This window comes from Nycticebus coucang, chromosome 15 (assembly GCF_027406575.1).
Source record: "Nycticebus coucang isolate mNycCou1 chromosome 15, mNycCou1.pri, whole genome shotgun sequence".
NCBI lineage: Eukaryota > Metazoa > Chordata > Mammalia > Primates > Lorisidae > Nycticebus > Nycticebus coucang.
The window spans coordinates 65008684-65022013 of record NC_069794.1 but is presented as its reverse complement, the minus strand read 5'-3'; the positions used below and the strand labels follow the sequence as shown (position 1 = coordinate 65022013).

The 13330-nt window shown below is 37.2% G+C and overlaps 1 protein-coding gene and 1 pseudogene across 1 annotated transcript in view; both read right to left on the bottom strand.

Moving 5' to 3' along the window:
• Window positions 1-320, bottom strand: part of LRRC63 (leucine rich repeat containing 63) — a 94680-nt gene extending 94360 nt beyond the window's left edge. The window contains exon 1 of the mRNA XM_053563322.1: window positions 269-320. Coding sequence (XP_053419297.1) covers window positions 269-320 — 52 coding nt within the window. The remainder of the gene's footprint in view (window positions 1-268) is intronic.
• Window positions 321-8692: 8372 nt separating this feature from the next.
• On the bottom strand, window positions 8693-9555 carry LOC128566860 (40S ribosomal protein SA-like; annotated as a pseudogene).
• Between the last annotated feature and the right edge of the window lie 3775 nt (window positions 9556-13330).

Genomic DNA, 13330 nt, shown 5'->3' with positions numbered 1-13330 from the left:
TGTTGAACAGTTCTGTGGGTTTTGACAATGCATAATGTCTTTTATCCACCATTTTAGTATTACACATAATAAGTTCACCAACAGAAAGTCCCCTGTGCTTCACTAATCCATCCCTTCCCCTCTTCCTGAAATCCTGGTTTTAAACCACTGATCTTGTTAGTGTTTCTATAGTTTTCCTTTTCCAGAATGTTGCATAGTTGGAATCATAAAATATGTAGCCTTTTCAGATTGGCTCTGTCACTTAGCCATATGCAATCAAAGTTGCTACATGTCTTTATGTCTACTTTTTCAATGTGGATGCCTAGTCGTTCCAGCGTCATTTGTTGAAAAGATTATCCTTTCTTTGTTAAATTGTTAGTTGACCTACCAGGCACAGTAACTTACATCTGTAATCCTAGCACATTAGGAGGCTGAGGCGGGTGGATTGCTTGAACTCCCAAATTGGAGACCCTGTCTCTACTAAAAGTAGAAAAAACTGAAGCAAAAGGATTGCTTGGCCCCAGGAGTTGGAGATTGCTGTGACCTATGATGCCTAGAGTGAGTTTGAGTCTCTGTCTAAAAAAAAAAAAAAAATTGTCAGTTGACTACATATCTTTGGTATATTTCTGGGCACTGTATTCTCATCCATCAATTTATTCATCTATTCTTTTGCCACTGCAACATTGTCTTAAAGTTAAGTAATCCTCCTTTTTCCTTCTTATTCTTCGGTGTTTTGTTAGTTATTCTAGGTCTTTGCCTTTCTATTATTATTTTGTCAATATACACAAAGTAACTTGCAAGGATTTTGACTAAGATTGCATTGAATTATGTATCAAGTTGGGAAGAATTGACATGTTAACAATATTGAGTATTACTATTCATAAACATGAACTATCTCTCCATTGACTTAAATCTTCTTTGATTTCTTTCTTTACAACTTTTTACTTTTCCTCAAATAGATCGTATACATATGTTGTTGGATTTATGGATTTATGCTTAAGTGTTTCTTTTGGGGGGTATTAATATCAATTGTAGTGTTTTCATTTTAATTTCTAATTGTTCATTACTGTATATAAGCAAATGACTTTTGTACATTAACCTTGTAACCTTTAATTGCTAATTACTTCCAAGAGTTATTTTGTTAATTCTTTGGGATTTTCCACATAGACAATCATGCCAGTGGTTAACAAAGATAATTTTATTTCTTTTTTTCTCAACGTGTATAGGTTTTATATCATTTTCTTGTCTTACTTCAACTTGATAAAATTTACCTGGAAGTTTCCAGGCACAATATCAAATAGCAGTGGTAAGAAGAGACTTCATTTCTTTGTTCTTGATCTTAGTGGGAAGACATTTAGTTACCCATCATTAAGAATGATATTAGCTATAGTTTTTTGTTTGGGGGTTTTTATCAAGTTGAGGAAGTTTCCCTCTATTCCTAATTTGATGAGTTTCGTCATGATTTTGTGTTGGATTTTGACAAATGCTTTTCTACCTCTATTAAAATGATTATGTGATTTTTCTTTTTTCAATGTGGTGGATAACATTAGTCAATTTTTGAATGTTGAACCAGCTTGAATTGCTAAAATGATTCCAGTTTAGTCATTATGTAAAATTATTTTTATATTTATTTATTTATTTTTAATTGTTGGGGAATCATTGAGGGTACAATGAACCAGGTTACACTGCTTGTGTTTTCTGGGTGAAGTCCCTCTATTAATAGTGTCCCGCCCCCAAGAGGTATATCACACACCATGACCCCACACCCCATTTCCTCCTTCCCTTTTTTCCCTTCCCTATTCCTCCTCTCCCCCCCATGTACTAGCATCAATTGTCCTCATATCAGAATTGAGCCACTGGATTCTTTTATTTATTTTGTTATTTAATCTGCTAATATTTTGTTGAGGCCTTTTGCATTTATATTCATAGAGATATTGGTCTGTTAGTTTCTTTTCTTGTAATGTCTTCAACTAGTTTTGGTATTAGAATACACTACCATCATAGATGACTTAGAAAGTATTCCTTCAGCTTTGTTTTCTAAAAGAGATCGTAGAGAATTAGTATAATTTCTTCCTTAAATGTTTGGTATAATTCGCTAGTGACCCTATATAGGCCTGGTGCTTTCTGTTTTGGAAGGCTATTAATAGTTGATTTGTGCTATTTAATAAGTGGTGCTGGGAAAACTGGTTAGTCACATGTAAAAGACTGAAACTAGACCCACGCCTCTCACCACGTACAAAAATTACCTTACACTGGATAAAAGATTTAAATCTAAGACACAAAATGATAACTCTAGAAGAAAGCATGAGAAAAACTCTTAACAATATAGGCCTGGGGAAAGAATTTTATGAAAGACACCTCATTGGCAATTGCAGCAGCATCACAAATAACAAATGGGACCTGATCAAGCTTAAAAGCTTCTGCACCTCTAAGGACACAGTAAACAAAGCAAATAGACAATCTTCAGGATGGGAGAAGATTTTTTCATGTTATAAATCTGACAAAGGGCTAATAACCAGAATCTACAGAGAACTCAAGCAAATCAACAACAACAAAAAAAGCAAATACTTTAATTAATCACTGGGCAAGAGAAATGAACAGAACCTTTTCCCAAGAAGACAGAAGAGTAACCAACAAACACATGAAAAAAATGCTCATTGTCCCTAAGCATCAGAGAAATGCAGATCAAAATCACCTTGAGATATCACTTGACACCTGTGAGATTAGCCCACATCACAAAGTCCCAAAGCTGCAGATGTTGGCCAGGGTTCAGAGAGAAGGGAATACTTACACACTGTTGGTGGGACTGCAAACTAATACAGCGTTTTTGGAAAGAAGTACAGAGAATCCTCAAAGAGCTAAAAGTACACCTTCCAGTTCCTTCTACAATCCCATTGCTAGGTAACTACCTAGAAATAGGAGTATACTGCATACCTCCTGAAGGACTCAAGTTCAACTCAGACTTGTCCTAATAAATGTGAACAATGTAACCAATTCAAATGAACCCTCATATTAATCTGAAATAATAATAAAAAAGATATAGACCAAAAAATAGTCGATTCAATTTATTTAAAAGATGTAGGTCTATTCAGATAGGTCTATACTTGACCTATACTCTATTTGTATAAATTTTGTTAGTTTATTCATTTCAAGAAATTAACATCGTTATTAAAGCTTTCTTTTGGTTAGCATTAGCATGTTGTTTTTTTCTCTACCCACTTACTTTTAATCTATCTGTATTTTTACATTTAAAGCGAATTTCTTATATACAACATATTGTTGGACCTTGTTTTGTTTTTTATTCACTGATAGTTCCTGTCTTTGAACTGGTGCGTTTAGACCATTTACATTTTAATTAACTATTGACATTGTTGGCTTAATATCTGACATATTTGTAAAAGGTTCTATTCATTGCTATTGTTTTGCTTCCTTTACAAAAAGAACTTTTCAGGCTTGGCACCAGCCACATACACCAGAGCTGGCAGGTTCAGTCTGGGCCTGCCAAACAATAATGACAACTATGACCAAAAAATAGCCGGGCATTGTGGTAGACGCCTGTAGTCCTAGCTACTTGGGAGGCTGAGGCAAGAGAATCACTTAAGCCCAAAAATTTGGGTTTGCTGTGAGCTGTGACATCAGGGCACTCTATGCAGGGTGACAGCTTGAGACTGTGTCACAAAAAATAAATAAATAAATAAATAAATAAAAATTAAGGTGAAGGACCTCTATAAAGAAAATTATGTAACCTTAAGAAAGGAAATAGCAGAGGACTCTAACAAACGGAAGAACATACCATGCTCATGGCTGGGAGGAATCAACATTGTTAAAATGTCTATACTTCCCAGAGCAATTTACCGATTCAAGGCCATCCCTATTAAAATACCAACATTCTATTTTCAAGACTTGCAAAAAATGATTCTGCGTTTTTTATGGAACCAGAAAAAAAAGCCCATATAGCTAAGGCAGTTCTTAGTAATAAAAACAAAGCTGGGAATATCACCATACCAGATTTTAGGCTGTATTACAAGGCCATAGTGGTCAAGATAACATGGTACTGGTCAAAAATAGAGACATAGACATTTGGAATCAAATAGAAAACCAGGAAATGAAACCAATGACTTACAGCCACCTAATCTTCAATAAACCAAACAAGTGCATCCACTGGGGGAAAGATTCCCTATTCAATAAATCGTTCTGGGAGAATCGGGTATCCACATGTAAAAGACTGAAATTGGACCCACACCTTTCTCCACTCACAAAAATCGATTCAAGATGGATAAAGGACTTAAATTTAAGGCATGAAACAATACAAATTCTCAAAGAATGAATAGGAAAAACACTGGAAGATATCGGCCTAGGGAAAGACTTTATGAGGAAGACTGCCATGGCAATAGCAATAACAGCAATAATAAACAAATGGGATTTAATTAAACTGAAAAGTTTCTGTACAGCCAAGGAGACAACAACCAAAGCAAATCGACAACCTACTCAATGGGAAAGGATATTTGCGTATTTTGAAGCAGACAAACACTTAATATACAGATCTTACAGAACTTAAATTAATTCACAAGAAAGGATCTATACAGAACTTAAATTAATTCACAAGAAAAAAACCAACAATCCCATACATCAATGGGGAAGAGAGATGAATAGAATCTTCTCCAAAGACGACAGATGAATGGCTAGCAATCATATGAAAAAATGGTCATCATCCCTAATAATTAGAGAAATGCAAATTAAAACCACCCTCAGATATCACCTAACCCCAGTGAGAATGGCCTATATCACAAAATCTCAAAACTGCAGATGCTGGCGCGGATGTGGAGGGAAAGGAACACTTTTACATTGCTGGTGGAACTGCAAACTAAAACAACCTTTTTGGAAGGAAGTATGGAGAACCCTCAAAGAACTCAACCTAGACCTCCTGTTTGATCCTGCAATCCCATTACTGGGCATCTATCCAGAAGACAAAAAAGCCTTTTATTATAAAGACACTTGTACTAGGCTGTTTATCGCAGCCCAATTTACAATTGCCAAAACATAGAAACAACCTAAATGTCCTTCAACCCAGGAATGGATCGGTAAGCTGTGGTACATGTATACCATGGAATATTATTCAGCCATAAAAAAATGGAGATTTTGCAGCATTTGTACTAACCTGGATGGAGGTGGAACACATTATTCTTAGTGAAGTATCACAGGAATGGAGAATTATGAATCCTGTGTACTCAATTTTGATATGAAGACAATTAATGACACGGTGGAGCATGGGAGAAGGGGAGACCAGACAGAGAAGGAGGGAAGGGGTGAGGGAAAGGAAAAGAAGAAAAAAAAAGAACAAGAAAAGAAAATAGTGACCAATTTTTACATAAATGGGTTTTAATTTTGACCAAAGTACATTACTTAAACATTAATTTTTAACTCAACTTGTTAATATGTTGTTTAGGATATTGTATCCTCATTTATAAGTGACATATGTTTGTAATTTCTCCTTTGTAATAATATATTTTTTCCAATTTTAATATCAGGTGTACCCAGATCAAGTAAAATGATTTTGAAGTATTTCTTCTTTTTCTATTGTCCATAAGATTTAGCATGATCTGTTTTTTGAAATTATCTTTTACTTTTATTTATAAATATTAGTTGTCTATTTTTTGATACTTAAAAAAATAATAATACTGAATCTCAGAGTCAAAGCATTCTACAATAGATATACTCTTATTTGACAATGTGAATGTTACTTTCTTTGCATTATTATTATTATTGGTTAATATTTCGATGTAGCAATTGTCTGATTCATTTTCTGAATGTATTTATGTTCATTCGTTCTTTACAAGGTTTTGTTTCTAGTCCTTATCTTAAATATTGTTATTGTTATTAAATTTTAAGTATTTTTAATTTTGTGAAGGCAAAATAAATGGAAACCTAATTAACACATGTATGTGTAAAAATAAAAAATAAAAAAAGGAAAAACAATTAAGAAATAAAGAACTTTTCTCGCTTTTCCTGCCTTTCTGGTTTTCATCAAGCACTTTATTGATTGATTGATTGATTATTTATTTATTTATTTATTCATTTTTTTTTAATAGTTCCAAATAATTTATTCCTGATAATATTCAAATGTGAAAGGTATGAGAAGAGTTCATAACAAGAAGGATTCAATGGACAAGCAAGTTTGGTTTGTATTAATATGGGGCATGAAAAATAAAATAATAAAATCATTCCTAAATATTTATTTATTCATTTTTTGAGACAGAGTCTCAAGCTGTCACCCTGGGTAGAGTGCCATGGTTCACAGCAACCTCAAACTCTTGGGCTTAAGCGATTCTCTTGCCTCACCCTCCCAAGTAGCTGTGACTACAGTAGGCGTCTGCCACGACACCTGGCTATTTTGTTGTTGTTGTTGTTGCAGTTGGTCATTGTTGTTTTAGCTGACCTGGACTGGGTTTGAACCTGCCAGCCTCGGTGTATGTGGCCGACGCCCTACCCACTGAGCTACGGGTGCCACCAAATCAAGTACTTTAATATCCAATTTTCTCTTAGTATGTCAATTATACTTCTTGTAAAAGAAAATTAGTGTTTTTTCCTACAGTTTATAATACACATTCACATCTAATGCAAATCTACTTTCTGCATCCTGAGTATTGCAGGCATCTCTTCACAGTGTTTTCAATTCCTCCTTCCCATTTTTTGTAATGTTGCAGTCATTCACTTCATTTATCCCTATGCTATAATCATTCAATATACTGTTGCTATTTTCTCTCAGAATAGTTACCTTTTAGTTTAAGTAAGAACAAAAAAAAAAATCAAAGTTTTTATTTTTATTTCACTTACTCCTTCCCTGGTACTTTTCCTTCCTTTAGGTAGATCAGAATTTCTGACCTTTATCATTTTCTCTGTCTGTGAAAAAGCTAAACTGTTCAATATTTTTTTCAAGGCAGGTGTACTAGCAACAAATTCACACAGTTTTTGTTTGTCTGAGGATGCCTATATTTTTCCTTCATTTTTGAAGGATAATTTCACTAGATATTGATTCTAGTTTGTTGGGGTGTCTTTCAACACTTTAAATATTTCATTCAACTCTTTTCTTGCTTTTTTAGGGTTTCTGACAAGAAATCTAATGTAATTTTTATCTTTGTTCCTCTGTAAGTTAGCAATTTTATTCCTTCTGGAAACTTTCAAGATTTTCTCTTTGTCTTTGGTTCTTTTTAGTTTGAACATGATTTACCTAGGGGTATTTTGTTTTATTCTGTTTTGGTTCATCCTGGTAAATGTTTCCTGGGCTTTCTGGATCTGTGATTTGTTCTCATTAATTTTGGAACATTTTCAGCCAGTATAACTTCAATTTCTATTCCCTTCATTATTTCATCTCCTTCTGGTATTCCCATTATGCATGTACCTTTTGTAATTGTCCATGGGTCTTTTCTTTTTGTTTATATAATTCTTTTCATTTCTTTGCATTTTGGTTTGAGAATTTGCTATGACATACTTTAAATTCACAGATTCTTTCTCCAGTCATGTCCAGGCTACTGATGAGCCCATCAAAGATATTCTCACTTCTTTTATACTGTTTTTAACTTCTAGCTTTTTTTTTTTTTAACCTTCCCTTGTAGTTTCTATGTCTCTGCTTACAAGGCCTTCGGTTCTTGCATGTTGTCTACTTTTTCCCTTAGCTATAAATCATAGTTATTTTTAATTCTCTAATATATTCCAAGGTCAACGACTTTCTGAATATAGTGCTAAATCTTTCTCTTTTCAGATTCTGTTTTTTTCTAGTCTTAAAGCATGCTTTGAAATTTTCTGTCGAAAGTCAGACATAATAGGAACTAAGCTAATTATATCTGTAGGTTCCAGATGCTTTGGTTTCCTCTAGGTTGTTTGTGTGTTTGTTAGTGTTTCTCCTCTGTTGTCTTTGGGCTTCCTTATGAACTCCTTAAAGAGTGACTGCATCTTAGAGTTCTCTTGGTTGTGATCTACTGTTATTATACTAGAAAGATTTCTAAGGTATAGGGAGGGTCAGTGTTATACAATCTTATGATTAAATCTCAATTTTTTAGTGGGTCTGAATCCCTGAGCTGTGGCTTTCTGAATTTTTCTTAGCCTTTGTTCCACCGTATGTGAAACTAGAAGGTTACAGGGAGTTAGAGATGCCTAATTTTCCCTTCTCCAAGTCAAACAAGGCTCATGGAAAATACTCTGGGATTATTTAAAAATGGTCATCTTGGGTCAGGCGTGGTAGCTCACACCCATAATCCTAGCACTCTGGGAGGCCGAGGTGGGTGGACTGCTTGAGCTCACAAGTTCGAGACCAGCTGGAGCAAGAGTGAGACTCCATCTCTAAAAAAATAGCCAGGTGTTGTGGCAGGTGCCAATAATCCCAGCTACTAAGGAGGCTGAGGCAAGAGGATCACTTGAGCCCACTAGGGTGAGGTTGCAGTGAGCTGTGACACTATGGCACTCTACCTAGGGTGACAAAGTGAGACTCTGTGTCAAAAAAAAAAGTTACCTTTCTCCTCCTCCTGAAGGAAACACTAACAAACTTTTCCCTGAACTTTACCAAAAGAACCTAATGGGACTTCTAAAGATAAAAATCCCAGCACTGTCGAGCTCCTTCCCTATTAAGACTAGGATACTAGGAATTTTTTTTTTTAACTGATGTTTATTTTCCTCCAACTTTATTTCCATCTTGTTTAAGAGCTTGTGGAAGAACAGCTTAAGACCACTTAGTGGTTTTTCCTACCCATTCAGTGGCCTGAACAGTAGGAGCTGCAGACCAGTCTTCTGTGGCAGGCTGGGCACTCCAGTCTTCAGTGGGGACCTGCTGAATAGACCGAGTGGGCATCTGCGTGCCTTCTGACCAGTCTGCAACCTCTGGTTGAGTAGCAGTAAACTCAGGAGCTGGAGGAGTCCTTTCACCCTGAAATTCCTCCTAGGTCACAACTTTCTCAGCAGCAGCCTGCTCTTCCTTTTCAATCTCCTCAGGATCTCTGTAGAAATAGAGATCCGGCATGACCTCCCATGGATGTTCACAGGAGATGGTGCCATGCATGCAGAGAACTTCCCGGGCCAGCATCCACCACATCAGACCTACTGAGTGAGCTCCCTTGTTATTGCATGGGATGGCGATGTCCACATAACACAGAGCAATGGTAGACAGGTTAACATAAGACGCCTCTGTGAGAGGCTGGTGGTCAGGCCTGGGATCAGTAACCACTAAAAGACGAGGCTCCCAGAAGGCTGCCTGGATCTGGTTAGTGAAGGTTCCGGGAGTGAAGCGGCCAGCAATAGGAGCGGCTCCATTGGCAGCAGCAAACTTCAGCACAGCTGCTGGCCAGTATTCCTGGAGGATATGACACTGACATCAGCAGGGTTTTCAAAGGCAACAGTGGCCCGAGCTGCCAACAGTTTTTTTCAGGTCCTCTTCAGATTTATGATATAGATGTCATCACTTTTCCTTTTGTAGATGTACTATTCTATTTGGAAGTCAAGGTTGGTGCCACCTGAGTGGGTTCCTGCTACAAGGAATTTGAGGACATCCTCCTCCTTCATTTGCAGGACATCAAGGGGTCCAAACATTATAAATTTTCCCTTTAAGTTACAGTGGGAATCCAGAACTACGCCGTATGGGCCCTCCTTGAGCAGCGCAGAAAGGCGATACCAGGAATTTTTAACTCTCATGCTAGTACACAGTCAGTCTCCAATGATTGGTCAAAAGCAGCAGTCAAGTTTTCCTTGCAGTTACTGATTGAATAAGCATTTACTCCCAATAAGCTGATCTCAGCTCCAATTCCCTATATTTGCCTGTCTCTCCACATACTGGGATAGTAGTTTTGCCTGGGATCTGAATTCTCTGGTGAATCTAAGAAAGATCATTGATGATCATTTTGTTTGTTTGTTTTGTTCTTGTTGTGAAGATGGGAGTAAAAACTGCCAATGTTTTTATAGTTTAGTGCTGAAACCAGAAATCTCCGTGCATTTATTTTTCAAACCATTATGACCTGGGATGTGCCACCTTTATGATCAAATTGTTATTCACAAAGATATTATTCACATCTCGTTGCTAAGTCCAATGGGTACACATTACTGTTAATCCTTATTTGACTGCTTTTTAGCATTTAATATTTTAATCTACTTTCTTCTTCATGAAATTACCTTTCCTCTTGGCTTCCATGATAACATTCTATCATTTTTCCATTCCTGCCACTCTGAAAATTTATCTGTCCTTTTTTAGGTAAATTTCTCTTTCTCAACTCACCACTTCTTGTCTTAAAGGTTCTATATTCATCTTTCTCCTCATTCTAATGCTTTTTCCACATACAATAATAATTCAAAAATCTGAGTCTGGAAGCCTAAAGCACCTAAAACTTATCATATCCAAACCTAATTAATGTTGTTTCTATTTTCCTTATCCCTTATAGGTACACCTGCTAACTAGTCAAAAACAAACAAACGAAGAAACAAACAATTTGTAATCCTTAGTTTCTCCTTATTAGTTTCCTATGACTGCTATGTCAAACTACCATAAACTCAATGCTTAAAACAACAGAAATGTGTTCTCTCACAAGTTCTGGAAGCCAGAAGTCAAAAGTCAGTATCAAGGTGTCTGCAGAGCCAAGTTCCCTCTGGAATTTGGGTTGGGGGAGAATCCATTCACTGCTTTTCCAGCTTTTCTTGGCTTGTGGCCACATCATTCCAATCTCCAAGGCCAGCATCTTCAAATCTTTTTCTGTATCATCTTCATATCACCTTCTCCTCTGTATATAATGTCCCTCTCTCCCTATCTTTTTAAAGGATAAATGTGATTGCCTTTAGGATTCAATGAAATAATCCAAAATAATCTCTCCATCTCCAAATACTTGATTTAATCATATCTGAAACTTGACATAACTTTGTTTGGATATAAAAGATAACTTGTACCAGATCTGGTAGGTAAGATGTTCATGTCTTTCAGGGAACCTTTTTCAGCCTATCATACCTCCTTATTCCTCACATTTAACACATCCAATCAGTCACCTCATGCCTTTATTCAAATTATATACATCAACTATAGAGTTTCTGATTCCCCTGCTTTTCCCTTTCAAACCATCCCCCATCTTAGGATAGCATGCTGTCTTTCCATTTCCACCATGAGAATCGCTGTGAAATTAAGCCATTGTTCTGATGGATTTGCATGCTATCCTTGTTTATGTCACAGTGAACAAAGACATTGAAAACCAGTAATCTGATTAAATTCTGGTGTTTCAGAATAGAGAGCCTAGACCCACTGCCTAAATGACTTCCTATCACCATTCATCCCATTAGTGTTGGAACTGAGAACAGACTTCAAATCCCTGGACTCCCATTCTAAACTGTTTTACACTCTTCCAGGTTGCTATAGTTAGAAAATAATTTTTGACTAAGTGAGAGTATTACAAGTATTATAACATCTTAAAACTATAGTAGTTTTATAGTCTATAAAGTGCTTTCACAAAGGATATTACATTTGAACTTTCTCTGAATGTTAGGTGTTAAAAAAACCAAACCTAGTTTTGATCCCAGTTCAAGATGGCTGACTAGAGATATCAGATATCTACCCTCTGCAGAAAAAAAGAACCAAAATAATTAATAGATCATCCTACCTCAAATAGAACATCTAGGAGAGATCACTAGAGTCCAATGAAGACCTCATGGGGAAACTCCCAAGTCATACAAAAGCAAGGAGCGAGAAGTGAATCGCCAGCATGGCCAAGATTGGTCAGAAGCCTGGAGGGGCTTGGCTTAATATTAGGGAAAAGTAAGTGAGAGAGCCTCAGTAATCCATATCCCTGCTGTGAATTGTTGCAGTCTGAACTGTAGGAAAGCTCCCCTACCCTCTCGAAACCTGAAACTGGCATGAGTGGTGTTCAGAAACCACATGAAGGTATTCCATGAAACAAAGAACTCATGCTGGATCACTCCCTCCCCACCCCCTGAGACCTGAGCAGCTATGACAGGGCACCATTTGGGAGTTTATCCAGCCCTGGGAACCACGGCCCCTATATTTACACATCATTTCGGTTCCCAGTGATATTCCCTAATGTCCCTTGCTGGGTTGCAGTAGCACAGCAATGGATAAACCCAAAGATGCTACATAGTCCCTAGTACTCTAGTCTATAGGGAGTATTACACCCTGAGGGAAAAAAAATATCGTACAACAAAAAGGTTTTGCAGAGCCTAAGGACTTCCTTTCTTGGGTTATTAGAAGTGACCCTGCCTCCATCAGTGGCATAACATCCAAGTTTGGCTTTGCAAGCTATGAGCAACATCCCCTCAGACTTATGAAGCAGTCTATATTTAGGCTCATGCATAAAGAACACCACCACCTCCCTCTCTATACACTTTTGATTCTGCTGTTGCTAAAGGCTGGTGTGGGCAACCTAGGGGGCCACCTGTCTGGGACAGAGTGGTGAATGTGATCCCACTAGCATCATGGCCCCTATATCCAGGCTTGGACATGAGGTGTGAGATCCTTTTCTGCTTACACGGCACTATAGCACTGCTGCCACAGAGAGTAGGGGAGATGAGAGAAACATATTTGGAGCTATGGGTTGCAACCCTGCACCAGAGCCACCACCAAAACCAGCCCATACCACTCAAGACCCAGTGGGTCATCTCATCATGGCTCTGCCATTGCCCACACCAGGCTAGTTGTCCAGGAGCCCAAGAACCTGCTCACCTTCTCAGTCCACCACTGCTACCACCAGCATCTGGGCAAGCCATGTGGGAGCCCAGGAATTAGCCCACCAGTAATCACCAACACAGGTGCCAGCATACTTTACTGTGTGGCACAAAGATACTATATAGGCACACTCAGTCCACCCCCTATCACCACTGGAGTCTGAAGCCCACTTGGCTTCCCAGTCCCTGGTATAAACAACTTTACCACAGACTCTGCTAATAACCTCACTCTCACCCTCCAAGAAAATCACATAAAGCACTAATGCTATTTACAGTCAAGGAAGTTATATAGAGACTACTCTAGTGCATGCAGAATCAAATCCTCCCCAACCAATAACACAGGTACATCTTCAGAAAAAAAAAACTCCCCTATGAAAGTAGTGACTGTTATGTGATATGTACACATAAAAACACAGAAAACATAAAAAAGCAAGGAAATAAGATATAATTCTCTAACAATAGATCTTAACCAGAAAGAAATTCTTGAAACCTCAGGTAAAGAATTCAATATATTGGTTTGAAAGAAGTTCAGTGAGAAACAAGAGAATTCTGGGGGAAAAAAATGAAAGAAATTAGAAAAATAATTCAGGATATTAATGAGAAATTTACCAATGATATACATATTTTTTAAAAGAATGAAATATGAATGCTGGAA